Genomic DNA, 18332 nt, shown 5'->3' on the forward strand with positions numbered 1-18332 from the left:
CTCAAAAACTTACGTTAATTGAGAAATTTATTTTACACTAGTTCAATTACGTTGATGTTTGCATTTTGTCAGTCTGCTGTAACAAAAAACAATCACAAATTTAATATAAGGAAACTAACTCTAATACACTGGCACATTTTTGTGTGTCTATAACTATTTTTGGTGATTTGTATGTAGTAGTAAATAAAAGTAATACAGACTTTTTTATGTTAGTTATGAAATGTTTATGGATCTAAAATTTTTATTCTACTCTGAACTAAGTTTTATCATTTTCCCAGAAGTCTTTACATTTTTGACTTTTCCTGTATTCTGAAGTCGTCATGACCGGGAAATAGAACAACGTAGCCGCCGAAGTATAAACCCCTCCCCTTTTTCTTCTTTAGATTTTCAAGTTTCAATTTCACGAAAAAAGGTAATAAAATGGAAAGAAAGGGGGAGAGAGCGAAAAGCTCCAACGCACTCAAGATTTTCTAAAATCAGGCGGAAATCTCTGCCAGAGGTCGATGGGATACAAACGCTTCGCACCACATGCATTTCGTCCACATTGATAACAAAACGTCATTATTTCAGACTTTTTCCGAACAGTAAACCATCGTATTTCACTTTCTTTTCTTTCAAAATAGTAATTGAAATTGAATAACGAATTGTAGTTATTTATATTTACCTTTGGATGGGTATTAGGTGGAATTAAAGTCTAAAAGATTAAAGTGTTTTCTTGAAACAACAATTAAAATTGAGTTTGCTCCATTCTTTTATCCACAGGAAAGTAGTTATTAGTAGAGGATAGAATAAAACTCATTCGTTTGCAATGAAACACAAAGACTTTATTAAATGTCACTAGATGGGCAAACAGTGAAAAATAATAATTAAAAATACAGCTTAGGCCTCTGGGTACATTTGTGGGAACGAAAGCTTTTTCTGTAATAATAAATTTAGTTTTAGTTCACTATTAGTTTTCAAGAAATTTTATAATTGCAGTTATTTAAAAGGATTAACTTACTTCTGTGATCTTCTTTCTCATACAATCGCAAAAATCACCTGCCGTCAAGCATGGGTCAGTTTGTTTTCCGACTGGAATTACGTTGACAGAGAGCGGTTAGAAATAATCAAGATATTACATAATTTTTAAATTTCCATACCAGTTTCGTCGTAGCATTCATTTATCATTTCATTGGCCAGTGGGAGCTCCTGAGTGTCGGGCCATTGATGCGGATTAGCCTCCAATAGTGTTTGCTTATTCACGGTATTTCCGGTCATCTAAGTATTGAAATAATACGTTAACGTTGCTATCTTTAATTCTTTAAATAAATATATTACTTACATATCCCATCTGTTCTGAGGTGCATTTTTTAAAGCACTGAAAAATACAGATTAATTCAGAGTTTTAACAATGTTCATAGGTACGTTAAGTGAAAAAAGATCATTTACTTTTTCATTATATGTTGTGGCAGGCTCCCACTTTTTTGTTAATTTGGTGTATGTTGCTAGAAAGATTTTGTTTTTAATTTTTGTTTAAATAATCATATTTACCTCTCTGCCTTACCATCGTCGACTAAATTCTTACAGTTCTCCCATCCTTGTCTAATTTTATCGGAAAACTGCTTATCAATCTAAAATAAAATATGCCATTTAAAATAGGGTAAAATTTATTTAATACCTTTGAACATAATCTATTTTTATAGAGGGATCTTTCATAGAAGACTATATGAAAAATGGTTTTACTAATGCTAAATTCGCTTTCTTGTTGAAAATACCTATCTTAATAGAATCTTCAATGTTACAATATTCGCCTTAGCAAATTTGTGCATCCGCATGTCAATAAAATATCATTTAATTATTTTTTTTACAACAATGAATATATAATAAAATAGTTCTACGTAATAATACGATAAGTATTTATCCTCTGAGTGTCTAATTATAAATCTTTACATAAAAAAACTTTATACATAAATAATTCTCACCACAGAAGCATAGCAACTGGTTGCTAAGACAGCGAAAACAAGGAGAAGACCTTTCATTTTGGCAGATTCCTCCACAATTGCTACTTTCATATATCAGGAGGCATTTTTATACTATATCGGACCAAGTGTGAAAACACATGGTATGAATAATAATTATTTACTTAAAAAACATATTCCTGTTCACTGACATGGCCTTGTACAACGCAATGAGGTCGAACCTTTTTTTTTGTAATATTAAGATAAGCTAAACATTTTGTACAAAAATATATATTTTTATTTGTTCTACATATTGATAAATATATAATTTTTTTAACAAAAAGTATCTTTTCTTAATAGTTTTATTACACCAACTGTGAGTGTGCACCCCTACATATTTTTATGAGGGTTCACAACAGCAGAGATCATATCAGCCCTCAATTTGTTGTTGACTTCACGAAAGCTTTTTCTGTAATAATAAATTTAGTTTTAGTTCATTATTAGTTTTCAAGAAATTTTATAATTTCAGTTATTTAAAAGGATTAACTTACGACTACGACTTTCTTTCTCGCAACAATCACCTGCCGTCAAACATTGGTCAGTTTGTTTTCTGACCGTGGAATTACGTTGACAAAGGGTGGTTAGAAATAATCAAGATAGTACAAATTGTTAAATTACCATACCAGTTTAAAAACCTGAGGGGAAAAGGTTGTAGATCGCTTTTTACCTTTTTTACTAAATCGATACCACAAACCTATCAGACAAGTAAAAAATTAAGCTACACTACCATCTTCAATCTATACAGTATGAAGCATGACTATACTCGAAGCATTCCATCTTCACAAGACATCCAACCAAATCTTCAACAAGCGTAGGCCTAAAAATCCCAACGGCCATCAAGCAACCGACTCACACCAGAACCCACTAATGCTAGGTATCATAGATAATCTTAAAGAAAATCAAACCAACAATAACTGATTATCTGCTACAAAGCACATCATGTGAATAGATAAGCCAAAGAAGCGGCACAGAATTCCAACCTCAAATCGTAACGGGTGACTAAGAACCTAACTGCAAGACCCTAGAATGATAATAAAAAACCAGTGTGTGGACATATACTAGACCTAGTATTTGTGTCCACCAACAACGTCTATGTTGGATGAGCAGATGAGGTTATATTACCTTGTGATGTACATCACCCACCTCTTCAGATTGAATTAGTGGATGTACCATCTAGTGACCCAATGAAATTTAGTTATTTTTATTATAATTTTTATAATACTACTTTCAGCTATTTAATAAGCCATTTTGCATTGGTCTACTGGGAAATGGCACTAAATCAGGGTGACATTTTCCAGTCGGTATCAGAGTTTTATAATATTTTATTTAGCATTTATGTTCCTGTAAAAAAACTATCAAATCCAAAATTTCCAAAATACTTTAGCAGCGAATTAAAGTCATTAATATTTAAAAAGAAAATTGCATGTAAACATTATAAAATAACAAGGTTAAATGATGATTATAACAAATTCTCATGACTATGTGCACATTGTCAAAAACTTGAAGCGTTATTATGCCAACTACATAAGTGGGATTCAAAATGATTTGAAAGAAAACCCAAGAAACTTTTTTATGTTCGTGATAAAAAATGTAGTCATCCTAAAATAGTCTTCCCTCTGTTATGCCTTTTAGAGGGGTAACTTAAATTCAACCGCAATATATTGCTAACAGTTTTGCAAAACACTTTGGGTCAGTTTACTCCACAACTGCTGAGGGGGCATTGCCTGCGTTTGTGCCCAAAATGACAGTTAACCTTTACTTTATTGAAATTAGTATACAGGAAGTATTTCAGGCATTGAATCACCTGGGACAGAGCAAAAATAAAGGGCCTGATGGTATTCCATCAATTATATTAAACAAATGCAGATTTGTCCTAACCTACCCCCTACAATACCTATTATTTAGTCTGTCATTAAATACAGGAATGTTCCCTTTGCAATGGAAAACTAGTTAAATTGTACCAGTCCATAAAAATGGAGATAGAAAACTTATAACTAATTATAGGCCTATAAGCAAATTATCTGTGATACCTAAATTATTTGAAAATATAGTTTATAATAAAATAAATCCATTGTTCAAAAGTATTGCATTATTATAGACCAGCATCATGGATTCGTTAAACATAAGTCCACTTAACCAATCTACTGTGCTTCCAACAGGACATACTTGATGCATTCAAAGATAGTTGCCAAATGGTGTAATCTTTACAGAATTTAGCAAGTCATTTGACAAAGTTAATCACGAGGTACAGCAGTAGGCATACATGGTACAATGTTAAAATGGCTTTCCGATTTTTTTCCATTCTTGAGTTCAATGAAACATTCTGGTCACCATACTATAAGATATATATTGATAAAACTGAAAGAGTACAAAACAAATTTTTAAGATATCTTGCCTATAAAATCAAAATAAATTTAGAAATTGTTATTTATGATAATGTAAAAGATATGGTTGCTCTAGAATCCCTGAAATGTAGACGAGATATAAATGATGCTTTATTTTTATTTAAATTGCTAAATTACACAATAGTATGTCTTGAAATATTATCGAAAATAATGTTCAATGTTCCACAAAGGGTAACTAGATATCAAAATCTGTTCTATATCCCCTTCTGTCGAACTAACTATTTGCAATCAACACCAATTATGAGAATGTGTCATTTTGTAAATTCTTTGCAAGTGGACCTATGTTGCATCTTGATTCATGTGTTTAAGAAAAAGCTGCATAAGCAAGTATGTAATACAATGTTATACAAATGTATCTTGTGAATGGCATTGCATGCTGTAAATAAAGATTATTATTACTGTAAAAGATTATAAAGTTAAAAGACTTGTATCTCAAACAATTCACAGTTATTAGTGTGCAGTGATTATCATCATATAATTACTTAAGTAATGCATCAACAGTAATACAAAAAAAACATTCTATGATTCTGAACAATTTTCATACTCATTACGAATAATATATATATTATACAGATGCGGTCTGGTGTAATGTAGGTTTATTTTCTTTATCGTGCCAACGTTTCAATCTTTATTGAGATCATCTTCAGTTTGTTTTCTGCATAATTGTGTCATTCTTGTGAGTCATGTTGAGAATGCTCACAAGAAGGTCCAGGCCCTCTTTATCTTTTTAAAAGTTGAACTACCTATAATTATGTCAGCATCAATTATTAACAAACAGGTCTCTTGAAAAATGATTCTTTAAATTGCTCCCTATCCCTTTTATATAAGTGTATAAATTATTTAATGTTAATTAGCCAAAACCATTTGATTCAAGTTATTTTTTTGTGTCCAGAAGTAAGTGATTAATTTTGGTAAATATTGTTGTAGGGCTAATTCACTGCAATATACTAATGTTTAACTAATTTTAAAAATTTAAAATGTTTAGAAGAATTTAATAAAATTGCATTTTAAAAATTTCAAATAGGATATTTTTAAACAAAAGGATTTATATCAGAAAGTAACAACACTTGAATGTACATAAATAATTGGGCTATTCCAGATGTTACAACTGAATAAACATTCTATTTGTTCATTTGAAATTTGCCAAGGTTATGAAGTAAATTGATGCCAACTTTGATAAAATATTACAATTTGATATTTTATAGATGTGTTTATAGACATTTTTCTTTATGAAAACTTAAAGTAAGTATATAATGTTTTAAGTTAATTGAATTTTTGGGAGACATACAAAATGTGGCCTGAACTAACAAGAAACCTGGTATGCAGGACACGTGAGCCGACTAAGTCCTGGACCTTTTAGGGATGGGGTACGAGTCTACCCAGGCATTTAGGTCTTGGTCGCCCGCCCTGCATAATATTTAAAAAGAAACCTTCCTTCATAATTTTTTTTTTAAACGTCAAAAAGCCTTAAACCCAGAAAATAAAATAAAAAAATTTGTTATACTGATGAAATTCTTTTCAAAGATGAGAACACTTAAAAAAGTAAGTTTGATCTACATATCAAACATGTACAGAATTAGACCATTTAGATTTGTAGGTTAGATTTAGATTTATATGTTCACCATGCAAGAGACTCAGACAAACAAAAATAAACTGATTCTGGTAAGGAAACTCACGCATTGCACCGGCATATTTTCTGCACTTCTAACCTAACCCATATAAAAAGTTGATGGGTAGTAAATAAATTGTATTTTCCACAATAGGCGTTCATTTCATTAGACGCATTTTGGTGTAATAAAGACCATGTTCATTGACTTTTTTACAATAAACTAGTTTGACCGTTTGTTACATAGTTATAAGTTTAAAAATGGATATCTGGACAACTATGGTTGTGGTGAGTAGTCTGTCTGTAACACAACATGGTTATTCAAAAATAATTGTGTACCCAACCTAAAAACATATCCGTGTTAAAAAAACACAAACTGATCACTGAAAATGTCAGCATGCCAAAACAGACCACAAAAGACAAGTTGGCAGGCCAAAACGGCCAGAACAACCAGACAAGAAGTAAGACATTGCTGCCTAACGCGCCAAAATGATGGGTAATAGGTGTACTCATCAGTCTAAATATTTACTGGCACAATTTATTCAAAAAGAGAAACCATGTGATCACAAACCACCTACAACACTTCATTACTATAACTGAAAATTAACTGACGTATTTAAAGCTGTTAATTCAAAGACGCTGACAGAGCAAAAACATTGTCGATACAGCACTAATCTCTAAAAGACACAGTTGAAAAAATAGTACACATACCAACCACTGAGGATGCCTAAATGTGATTTTTAGTCAGTCAGTAAGACACATAAATAATCACACTGACAAAACTATTAAAAAAATGTTTGATAAAGTGTATTTCAACATCATATTAGATTAAGGTGTAAATTACCTGTTTTGTGACTTTGGGTCGGACTTCACCGACGAATGTTTGGATTTAGTGGAGGCAATATATTTTTAAAAAACTCTAGTCTGACACCATATTTTCATATACATAAATGTCAAAATGATAATGTGTAATACTTGCAATCAATACCGGTGCAGAGCAAGATGTATGGATGGAAAAATATACTAAGGGCATTTCCTTGCAGGCCTCACCATAGTTGCATAATACTTAGAAATGTGCAATACCTGCAATCAATACGGGGGTAGGGCAGGATGTTTGTACTATGGTTGGGGAACAAATGCTACATATGCATTTTCTACAAAGCACTCCACAGTTGTATAATAAAAATGCAATGAATACTGGAGCTAGGTAGGGTATATGTACTACAGTTGGAAAAAAGTTCTATAGGGACATTTTCTTGTACACCTCATCGCTGTTATGTAATGTGAAATGCCATCAAGTCAGGAGCAGAGTAGGATGTATGATTGGAAAAAATACTACAGCTGCATTTCCTTGCAAACCTCACCACAGTTGCATAATACTTAGAAATGTGCAATACCTGCAATCAATAGTGGGGCTAGGTAGGGTATATGTACAATGGTTGGAAAAAAATACTACAGGTGCATTTCCTTGCAGCCCTCACCCCCATTGCATAATGTGCAATACCTGCATCATTACTGGGGTATGGTTCAGTGTATGTACTATGGTTGGAGGAAAAAAATTCTATAGGTGCATTTCCTTGCAGACCTCACCACAGTGGGGCACGGTCGGGTGTATGTACTATGGTTGGAGGAAAAAAGATTCTACAAGTGCATTTCCTTGCAGACCTCACCACAGTTGTATAATACTTAGAAATGTGCAATACCTGCAATCCAATACTGGGGCAGGGTTGGGTGTATGTACTATGGTTGGAGGAAAAAAAAATCTACAGGTGCATTTCCCTGAGATCTCACCACAGTTTCATAAAGTGTAATACCTGCATCATTACTGGGGCATGGTTCAGTGTAATCCAATACTGGGGCAGGGTTGGGTGTATGTACTATGGTTGGAGGAAAAAAAAATCTACAGGTGCATTTCCCTGAGATCTCACCACAGTTTCATAAAGTGTAATACCTGCATCATTACTGGGGCATGGTTCAGTGTATGTACTACAGTTGAGGAAAAAAAAATTCTACCGAGGCATTTTCTTGCAGACCTCACACCAGTTATTTAATGTGTAATACCTGCAATCAATACTGGAGCAGGGTTGGTTGTATGTACTATGGTTGTAGAAAAAAATTCTATAGAGGCATTTTCTTTCAGATCTCACACCAGTTATATAATAGTTAAAAATGTGCAATTCCTGCAATCAATACTAGAGCAGGATATTGTGCATGGACTTTGGTTGGGAAAAAATCTTACATATGCATTTTTTCACCGAGCACTCCTCAGTTGTATAATAAAAATGTGCATTCCTGCAATGAATAGTGGAGCTAGGCAGGGTATTTGTACTATGGTCGGGAATAAAATGCTACTGGTGCATTGCCTCACAAACCTCACTATAGTAAATAGCAATTTTTTTATAGATTCAACATTTTGTTCATACTATAAAAGACGTGATACCTTTAAACGGCAATGTGGATTTAAATTTTGTGTTGCTCTTTACCGTTTCTATTCATTTGTTACTAATCATAATAATTTTCCTTATATTTGATGTTTATTTGGAACTGTCGTCTGGTAGGCGCACATCGAGATCACTTTCAAGAACTTTCTTCCGTTTTTGCTGTTGCTGTTGCTGTCGTCGTTGTTCAGGTGACCTAGGGAAATTGACAGGGCCGTTTGGAAACCTGGCAGAAGCGGGCCCCTTGGCTCTGTCCGATGGGTCTGAAGGCTTGTCCGAGTCTTCTGTCCTTGGATGAAGAGGGATGACAGTGGGCCCGAGATATTCCTTCTGAGGCACGACCCCTGTTTTCCTCCCGAGATGTGGCGGCTTTTCAAGCGGAGGCTGATCCGGGTAAAATCCCCGTTGCCCCGGCTGGACAAAGTGTTTCGGTGGTTGTAATGTCCGCGGCTTGTCGGGGCCGCTCGAACAACCGCAGGGCATCGTCGCGAATCCCCCGAAATTATCTCCCTAAAACCCTACATTGTCGTCGGATGACTGTACAGTGATGTCTGTAATTTACTTTTAAATCATTTGGACTTTTTTTTTAAATTGGCAACAAGTTTCGATTCGAAACATATTTTAACTTTATATGAAATTTCACACCGATTTTAAAAGAAGCAACACAAAGAAAGAAATATTTCTAGAAACGTCTAAACAAGAAAAAATATCTTTACATAAAATATAGGTCGTTTATTTAGTTATTAAGAACATAATAAAATGTTAAACCATAGACCAACTAAAATTGTAAGACTTCTTGAGGTCGTTTGGGTGATGAACCTGTAGCTTGATCTGAAACAGTGAAGATGGGCACAGGTATAGAAATGATCGGAAACGACCAATCTACAGATAAAAGAATATTACGAAACATCACACATTTCTTGCAAAAGTGACCTTAGGTTTACTACAATTCAAAAAAACTTTATCTACCACAGAGCACTATCGGATTCGATCGCTAAAAGTAGTAAAATTACACCAATTTCTTAAACATTTTAATAAAATTTTAAAACTTTTTTCTTGTACATTAACTTTTTAAAATGAAAATAATCAGGTGTTATAATGTATCGTGTTAACAAGAAAAATTACAGATGTACTGCAAAATCTATCAGATATGTGTACTAATAAATTTTGAAGAAATTAAGAAATTCTTATTCTTATTTATAACTTCCAGCTGGTGAAAAGAATAAAACTATTTGGGGAAAAATGAGTACCACGTTGCATCTGTTGCTTCTCTCAACCTAACCACATGATCTTATTTTTTACACGAAAACTAAAACTTGGTATTTATATGTAGAAAAAGAAGGTGAAACTTATTAAAATGTTGTTCGACGACATTTATAATTAATCAGCGAGAATAATACTAAGTGAATCTAAATGCCTTGCAGAAAAGTAATTATAGAGATCACTTTGAGGAATTGAAGAAATTCAAGACAAATCAAGAAGAAATATGGTAAGAATCTGTGTATTGAGTCGATTAGGATACTGAATTTTAAAAAACAAGATTTTCTGACAGTTGTTGAAGTGTGGAATTTATAAAATGGAAGAATTTGCTGTCGTATTTGCCGATACTATCAGAAAATGGGCCAGGCTAAATGTATGTACTCCAGAAATAATATAACAACGCCCACATCGCCGAAAGAATTCGTTTCATTTCTTCCATCAAGTTGAACTCTCGTTGAGGGGGATCAGGCTTATTTGTACGTCGATTAGATTTTTTCACATTTGTGGTACGAGGAAGTTGGTCTTCAGGTTTCTTTGGTTTTTCTCCGTGTAACTCTTCTTTTGTGGAACATTCTGCCTCTTGGGGTTTGACGTAAGGTGATTTATGTTGTATCGGTTCCGGTTGACTATTCGCGGTGTTTTGAGGGGCGGCGTGTTGAATGACGATGCCCGTCGCACCCTGCTGTATCGTTTCCGTGAAGAGATCTTTGACGTGAAGTTTTTCTTCAGAAGTTCGGCCGACATCGTGAAGAGAAACGGCGCGCATTGACTCTGAGTCGTCAATGTAAGGAGACTCTTCGTAATTTTTATTAACGTGAATTATACGAATACCGATGCTTTCGTTCGACTTCCTCTTTGACGGTACCATCAATTTGGCTGAAGAATGATCCGCTTGCTTGCCACTACGACCCGATCGTTCTGTTTTCTCGGCTTTTGCTCCTATTTTTTCGTCGCTGCTGGCTCTTGCAGGTTGGCTATGTTTTTTATGCTTTAAATCGGTGCGATTTTGCCTATTCTTGACAACGTATCCTTTGTTGCTGTTTTCACGCTTTTTTGGAGGGTGCTCTTTCTCTTCGTCCGGTTTTTTCGTATTGTTACCCTCTTGCGTTTTATTGCTTTTGTCTGTAGAATTTTCAGCACGAATATTTGCGCTCGTTCGACGTTTATCATTCGATTTACCTCCGCTGGCATTCGGTCGACGGGTTTTTGTCACTTTTTTGTCGTCGCACGAATTCTTAGATGGCATTCTTTCTTGATTGCTCGATCGCTGACCGTTGGTTTTATTGGGACCATCCTGGACAGTATGGTTATGGGTCAAATCATTCGACTCCACTGTCTGGACCGATGTACTGTTTATATCAGTTGATTTATCTGTTTGACAACATGTATCACTCTGATCAATTTGTGTTGCGTTACCGATTGTCAAAACACTAGCATCAACCAGGTTTCGATTCGACGGTGCGCCCTGGGAAGATCCCACTTTCGACGACTCAGTTTGATCCGCACTTTCTTTCAAGCCTGTTATGCCGACTGATGGAATAGGTAAACCAACAATGTTTTCTTTTATTATCGATTCATCTCGAATTTCAGGCTTGTTACTCATGTCCGTTGGACTTTCTACTTTCACAACCGACGAAATAATTGCTTTAATAAAGTTTTCTGTGGAAGGAGACAGCGTTAAGCTTTTTGAATCATGAGGCTGAGCAGAGTTAGACGGATTTGTCGTGGACGACACATGTCCATGGCCACTGCTTATATCCTGATAAATTAATTCATTGGGCGCGCCAGTTGATTTTATGTGTATATTCGTCATAGAAGAACTTTCTAAATTGGATATATCAGGTGTACCATCCGAATTTTCGTTTATGCTTTGTTCGACGAGAGTACGTGCTTTTTTGCGATTCTTACCTTTATTCCTTTTACGTTTGTTCACTTGACCAGAAGCAACCCCAAGACAGTGAGGTGAAGATTCGGTAAGGAATTTCGAAATATCCACCGATCCGGAGGGCGAAACCGAAAGCGGGGAACGTTCTTCGTTTAAACTGTTGAACTTAACAACTGGTGTTGAGGGCGGTGATTCGTTCGTTTCTTCTTCGTCGACAACACCATCGATGTTAGTTTGAGACAAGTAAGAATTATTTGGAGGCAAAAGTATGCGCAGTGGAAAACGAATCCCTGGTATTAAAATAGAAACAGAAGGTCGGTCCTGTTTCGCTTTCTTGTCCTTCTGCCTACGAGAGACCAGGTTGTTTTCGTGTTTGTCGTTATCCATTGAGGTTATTTCCAATTACTAGTTGCCATATGGAGTGATTTTAAGAGATTATTTCAGTCTGCTTTTGAAGTGACCTCGTGAAAAAGCTGTCGCACATTGTCAAAACAAGGGTCAAAATCCGAAACATGCTCACGGCAATATGTACGCTTTAAAAGAAGAGAGAACACTACGGGAATTTTGTGTGCAAGGGACACTTGAAATGGTGCATGTACCGCTTGGGCGGCACATACACGGAAGAACCTAAATTGAATGAAGATGAAAACACATGATCAAATGTTATAACACCTACGTTTTTTAACCATGTGTTGAGATGGGTGATTAATTTTGTAAAATTCACAATAAATTATTTTGTTTAAATAGGAACTGAGTGGGCATTAATATTATTTTCAATGTTAGAATCGTTTCATTTTTCACTCACTAACTCTCTGGATCAAGGTATGGTCTTGAAGAAAAAATCAAATTCATTATTGTTACTGCCAAGCTTTCGACCTATTTTAAGGTCATCACGGCAAAACAATCTTAATGTATCTACTGATTGCCGTATTTAAGTTTTTTACAGGCGTTTTCAAAATACGTTGAAGACCGATTCAGTCCTTACATTGCCAAGGACTGTGACAGTAATATAGAACTGTTAAAGACCTTGGCAAGTTTATATCGACTGATATATCTCTTTACATTCTGCGATTTAAAAAAATATATATAAAATTTAACTTTTTTTATTAAAAAATAACATGTGAATACAAACAAATGCTTGGATTTTTGATAGTAACGAGTGTCAAAGTCAAAAAACAGGTAAAATTTGATCAAACGTTATCTTTATGGCCGTAGACGTGAGGATGGTGAGAATGTCCGTGCTTCTTGACTATCGCGTTGAAGCCGTTGTGCTTGTCAGCGTGGTACTCGACAGTCCTCAAAGAACCGTCAGGGTCGTGGATGGTGTACGAGCCTTTGACGTTGTCACCGTCTCTGTGTTCCCATTGCGACTTGACATCCCCGGTGTGAGGATCGTGGACGGAATAGTCAAATTTATAATGAGCGGGAGCCTGAAAATTTAAATTTAAAAATTAAAAAAAAAAATGAGCGATCTGGTTCGCATGGGTGCACGTACGTGATAGTCGATATCCACATGGCCGTGATGATTGTGTTCACCGAGCTGAGGGAATGATGTCGCTAGAGCTACAAGCCCGAGAAGCAAAGTTGCCAAAAAGACCTGAAACAAAGTGAAAACATTTTTTTCCTTTAAAATTTTCACATTTCTCTTGAGCAGACGACGACCAACCTTCATTCTTGAAACTTTTTGCATTCTTATATCAGATATACCGCACGTTCTCAACATTTTTGTTTATTTAGCTTAGTCTACTTTCAAGCTAGTTAATAGTTAATAAACAAGATACACATAATTTTCTGTTGACCATTTTTAAATATTTTAAACTTTTTTTTATTAAACTGTTAAACAATTTACCTATAGTTATAAAAATGATTAATGTATTAATGTACCAGTATATAAATAAAATTATACTTTTTTCACTTTATTATAAACATTATTTTTTAACAATTTAAAACTTTAATTATTTTGTTTGTTATCGGTTTATTATGAATTAATTGTTATTTCCAATTTTTTATATATATTACCCGAAGGTCGTAGGTACGAATCCCGCTCGTGACACTAATTTCTCTCCTCAACCGTCTTTGTATTAAAGTTAATGGTATTAAAATAATTTATTTATACTAAACCATATATCTAATTAAGTCTATTATAATATAGTAAGCCAATATACACATATAAAATGATATTTTTAAATTTTAATATTTTTATTATTTGTTTAATCTAAATATCTAAGAAAAGCAAATATAAAAATTAATATTTTTAACGATTTTTTTAAATGATGCTTTGCTACTTGTGATTCATTTTAAGCATTCTAATTTAAAAAAAAAATCTGTTGACATGTTAAAATAGCGTTAAACTTCAGGAGTTCATTGCACCTCCAACAGCACAAGCTGTTGCTTTGAAGATGTTACAAAGTCGAAAAAGAATGTTGAGAAGTTTATCCAATAGTTATGAAACCATAAATCAGTTTGTTCTTTTTCTTACCTTGTTGTTCATCCTGTACTTCGGCTGACTGGTAAATGATAAACTTTTCCAGCTGACTTCGATTATATATCCAATTCTTGCCGGTGTCACCTCCGATCATCATCCCCTCCAATCATCAAACTGGTGATGCGGAACACCACATTTGCTCTAGTTATCATGGCAGTGCGACTTCTTTTAGTCACGTAGTTTATTAGCTTATAAATATAATTTTACTTAAGTATCACTGATTTACTTTACAGGGGTGAACTAGTAGTTTTGTTCTAACTAAAGGTCAACGTCAAATAACAAACCAAAAATACACTTCTTATTTTAGCTTATATCATTTATAAACACTACTCCTTTTCTTTTTGTTGATTTGTTAACAAACCTATAATTCTTATAATGATTCTTTATACTCAATAATTATTCGGAAATCGTGAGATGCGGTCTGGTGTGACATAGGTTTCAGAAAAACATTTTCTTTGTCGTGCCAACGTTTCGATCTTTATTGAAATCATCTTCAACCCTGAAGCATCTTCACGAAGAATCAGAATCTCACGATTTCCGAATAATCATAGACTAACTGTCACTAATAATCACCACACATTTATACCCAATAATCTTAAATCTTGGTCAAATTCAGCTCAAATGTTAGTATCCTTTTTTTCATCAAAGTGCATTTTTTAAATATGGTTTTATATTAATTAAACGTCAACCTTTTTAGCACAGAATGGGACTGGTCAAATGATATTCCGAGCTTTAGAAGTTCTTTAAAGATGCGAATCCATTGTTCTGGTCTTGATGAACACGCCATCCCTTGCTGTTTGAAGAATCTCGTCTTTTATATATATTCTGTGCAAAAACTATTTTCACAACTAAAACGTTTTTACATCGTATAGGAAAAATTCGAACTCGATAATAAAATCGCTTCTCCTGAAATGTTATACTATTTCACCTTTCTGTCTACTTTTCTCCAAAACCTTCATCATATTCAAACCATTCTTTTTAGATTTTATACAGCAATAATAGGTGAACAATTTTAACGAGAAATTATTTTTAACAAAAAACTCATAAGCGGTATAGTACGGTATGGTATGGTGGAAAGGATGCAAGGAAGCGGGGTTTGTATTCTCCAGGCACTGCAGCTTTCTGGCTTATTGTACCTTCCTAGTTCCTTAGTTCAGTCAATAGACTCAATCCTTCTTCTTAGAAGTATCAGGTCATTGACTGTTGCTACTGCAATTTGATTCCCTAAGTCTTTTCCGTACGTTGGTTAAACCTCTATTGAGCTGTTGCTTCGCGTTCGAAGATGATATGAGTGGCTGTTTCTTCTTCCTCATTACATAATCTGCAAATGGGGTCATCGCTGTATATACCCATGTTGTGTAGATGTTTTCTCAGATACCAGTGACCGGTTAGTAGTCCTACCACTCCTCTGAGTAACTCATAAGCGGAGTGATAAATTATTTTTGTGTAAGAAAGTCGATGAAAATTTAGGTCATAACTTTAGGTTTTTGCCAACAACTTTTAACAAACCCTAGCTACAAATTCTTAGAATACTGAAAGAAATACAACCAAAAATATTGGGTGTATCAATCCAAATAGAATTTGAGAAGGTGGTACCGGAATAGCCAACTTTTTGGCATCTCTTTGAACAACTAAATGGCCTTGAAAATTTTTATAGTTTGATGCTCAGTCAGAAAGTACAGACACTTCTGAAAAAGGTATGTACATCGAAATTAAAATCCATAAGGTGAGTTAAAAAATTGAAAGTAGGGGAAAAATCAGCTGTTCGTCCAAAAAACAGTCTCTACCTCCAGAAATCTTCAATTTTTGTCTTCTTCTTCTACAACCTTGTGGGATTTTTATGTTCCATGATATTCATGGACTTTTCTGTCTATTATTCGTATCACTTATTTTATTGCAATAAATTGTTATAGTTTAACTATTAGCATGCAACAATGGAAAAACTTTAACGTTGTTATTTATTATTTACATATCGAGAGATGCGGTCTTTTCTTTATCGAGCCATCTTTTCGATCTTTATTGAGATTATCTTCAGGGCCTGGGATTTATAATTGTTATTATAAGTGTTGCTATTTATCATCATTTGTAGTATAATTCTTCAGAATCTGAATCACCTTTCAGAATCTTTGCCAACAAAAAGTAGCGTAATTTTTCAGTTTGTTTCATCTGGTAACGATTCTGAAACAGAGAACAACCAAACTTTAATTTCTTCAATTTTATGTTACAAATTGAGTTACATTAGGTGCAAGTACGAAGTCAGCCGTTGCGTAAGATAGGGCCGACAGAAAGTAAATCTGTCCCAGTAATTGCAGTAACCGAAAATGTGGCAAGATCGTTTCAGTTCAATGGCCACCCGCCTCCGCAATTGTTATTATACAATAACAAAAATAATGAATCTCGCCTGATTTCGATTGAAACGTTGGGACCCCATCGGTTGTAGCTGGTAAAGGAAATTTTCTTATAGAACAAGGTCCACTTTTAGGATAATCAAATGGTATGGAGGTATTTAGGAGTGAATGTACTATTATGTAAATTGTGAGATGTCTTGTGTGATCTGCGGGGTGAAGACTTTTGGTCGTTACTGGTCTGTCAGACGTGTTTCAGCGTTTCACCACCCATTCGTCTGGTAACGACCCAATATTGTCTAAAAACATTGTATTGAGAATTTATAGACCTAATGAAATTAGTATTCTTATTTTCTCGTTATACGTTAAAGTTATTCTCATGAGCATAATCTGGTCTGAGGTACATAGTTTACATAAAATCAAAGATAAAAAACGGACACTCGTGGCAGATATACTCTCGAGAGTAAAACTCGCAAGTTTAAAGGCTTCCGAGAGTTCTCCAAGAAGTGCGACGTTGCATCTTCCTCGCTAGTGAAAACGTTTTCCCAACGCTCTCAGAGAGTACCCTCAATCATTTTTAAAAAATTTGAATTTCCTGAGAGTAAAACGCCAAATCCAATAAAACGCAAGCTCATTGAAGCGTACAAATTGAATCCAATCCTTTTGGGACATCCAGAACCCAGATTTAAAAAAACCTTGTCATGGAGAAATTTATGAGAGCTTCCCCTGAAATTAATCTAAGGCAACCATAAGACGCTCACCAACAGAATTTGCTTCTCTCATTGCAGTGTCTTTTTTTTAATCTGCAAAAATTCCTAAATTGCTGGCGTCTTTAAGTTCCAATTCCCGGGCTAAAGCGTTGTGCACCCCTAAATGATACTCCTTTGTAACCATGACTGGGCATACTTCTTTATTTTAGATTTTTTTTCTAATTAAGCACAAAACTAATAACGATCTGCTAGTTTTCTGTTTAATATTGGAGACATCTTGTCTAAAAATCGCTCTCAACAATGTCCAAGCGTATGTGTAAATGGTCTGATGCGTTGCCTTCGGGTAAATTTCACTCACCCGTGCAAAAGTGAGTACTCTATACAACTACACCTCTCACGCGTAAACGCACCTTTAGGCATCAAGCAAATAAGCGACCGGATTTCGTCTTGTGAGACAAAATCCCATTCTTCAACAAAAGGGTTTGAAGATGTTCAGCTATTGCTGGAGGCGGCGAACGATGCCCAACCCGTCCTTTAACAAATCCCATTTTACTGGATTCATATCAGGAGAACGTGCTGGAGAATTCATTGTGGTAATCCCTACATCCTCTAAGTAATTGGTGACTACCTGTGGTCGAGGGTTATCATACATTAACGTCCCCAATAAATGGAGCGAATAGGATCACAGCTTCCGAAAGAACTTCCTCAATGTACCTTAGCATAGTCATATATCCATTCCAAAATAATCAGTTCGGTACGGGCATAGACGTTGATTCCACTCCATTCAGTAACTACATGTCTTTGAAAAGGCTGTGACGCATGTCATATGAAGCAAAGCGTTCTCCACGTCTTCTTCATACACGACCCCGGTCATCTGTTTCTCACAATCCAAACCGGCACTCATCTGTGAAGAGAACAGCACCCCCCTTGTTCAAGTGTCCAAGCGACATGCTGATTTACATAGACATAATAGTCTCCTTGACGCCTTTCTAGTAGTCGAGAGAGAACCTGAGGCGGTACGTCTAGAGACGGCTATTCTCAAGCCTTCTGATGACTGTTTTATAGAGCTCACCCTCATTCCGGACCGTTTGTCTACTTATCAAGGAAGCCGTTAAATTCCTTCCGACTTAACGACGGTTCCGTAATGCAATAATAGCAATAAAATGATCGTCTCGTCGCGATCGACCATCTCTTCGATTGA

General features: G+C 35.0%; 2 protein-coding genes across 4 annotated transcripts; both read right to left on the minus strand.

Annotated features, from left to right (window-relative positions):
- Nucleotides 1-802: 802 nt before the first annotated feature.
- Nucleotides 803-2073, minus strand: LOC106665197. Its single transcript, XM_014391454.2, has 7 exons — nucleotides 1962-2073; nucleotides 1544-1610; nucleotides 1429-1484; nucleotides 1322-1357; nucleotides 1140-1257; nucleotides 1001-1071; nucleotides 803-918 (listed from the first exon to the last, which is right to left on the minus strand). The coding sequence occupies exons 1-7, from the start codon at nucleotides 2049-2051 to the stop codon at nucleotides 880-882; spliced, it is 477 nt and encodes a 158-aa protein (XP_014246940.1). The 5' UTR covers nucleotides 2052-2073; the 3' UTR covers nucleotides 803-879.
- A 10605-nt stretch (nucleotides 2074-12678) lies between these two features.
- LOC106665192 (cuticle protein 19-like) lies at nucleotides 12679-14115 on the minus strand. 3 transcript variants are annotated; one of them, XM_014391451.1, is made up of 3 exons: nucleotides 14071-14115; nucleotides 13087-13188; nucleotides 12679-13021 (listed from the first exon to the last, which is right to left on the minus strand). In XM_014391451.1, the coding sequence occupies exons 1-3, from the start codon at nucleotides 14080-14082 to the stop codon at nucleotides 12782-12784; spliced, it is 354 nt and encodes a 117-aa protein (XP_014246937.1). In that variant the 5' UTR covers nucleotides 14083-14115; the 3' UTR covers nucleotides 12679-12781. The 3 variants fall into 3 exon arrangements, with proteins under 3 accessions (XP_014246937.1, XP_014246936.1, XP_014246935.1); XM_014391450.2 differs by lacking the exon at nucleotides 14071-14115 and adding an exon at nucleotides 13258-13362; XM_014391449.2 differs by lacking the exon at nucleotides 14071-14115 and having other exon boundaries at nucleotides 13087-13365.
- Nucleotides 14116-18332: the final 4217 nt, after the last annotated feature.

The sequence above is a fragment of the Cimex lectularius genome, unplaced genomic scaffold, assembly GCF_000648675.2.
Source record: "Cimex lectularius strain Harlan isolate CLEC.00 unplaced genomic scaffold, Clec_2.1 scaffold298, whole genome shotgun sequence".
In the NCBI taxonomy this organism is placed as follows: domain Eukaryota; kingdom Metazoa; phylum Arthropoda; class Insecta; order Hemiptera; family Cimicidae; genus Cimex; species Cimex lectularius.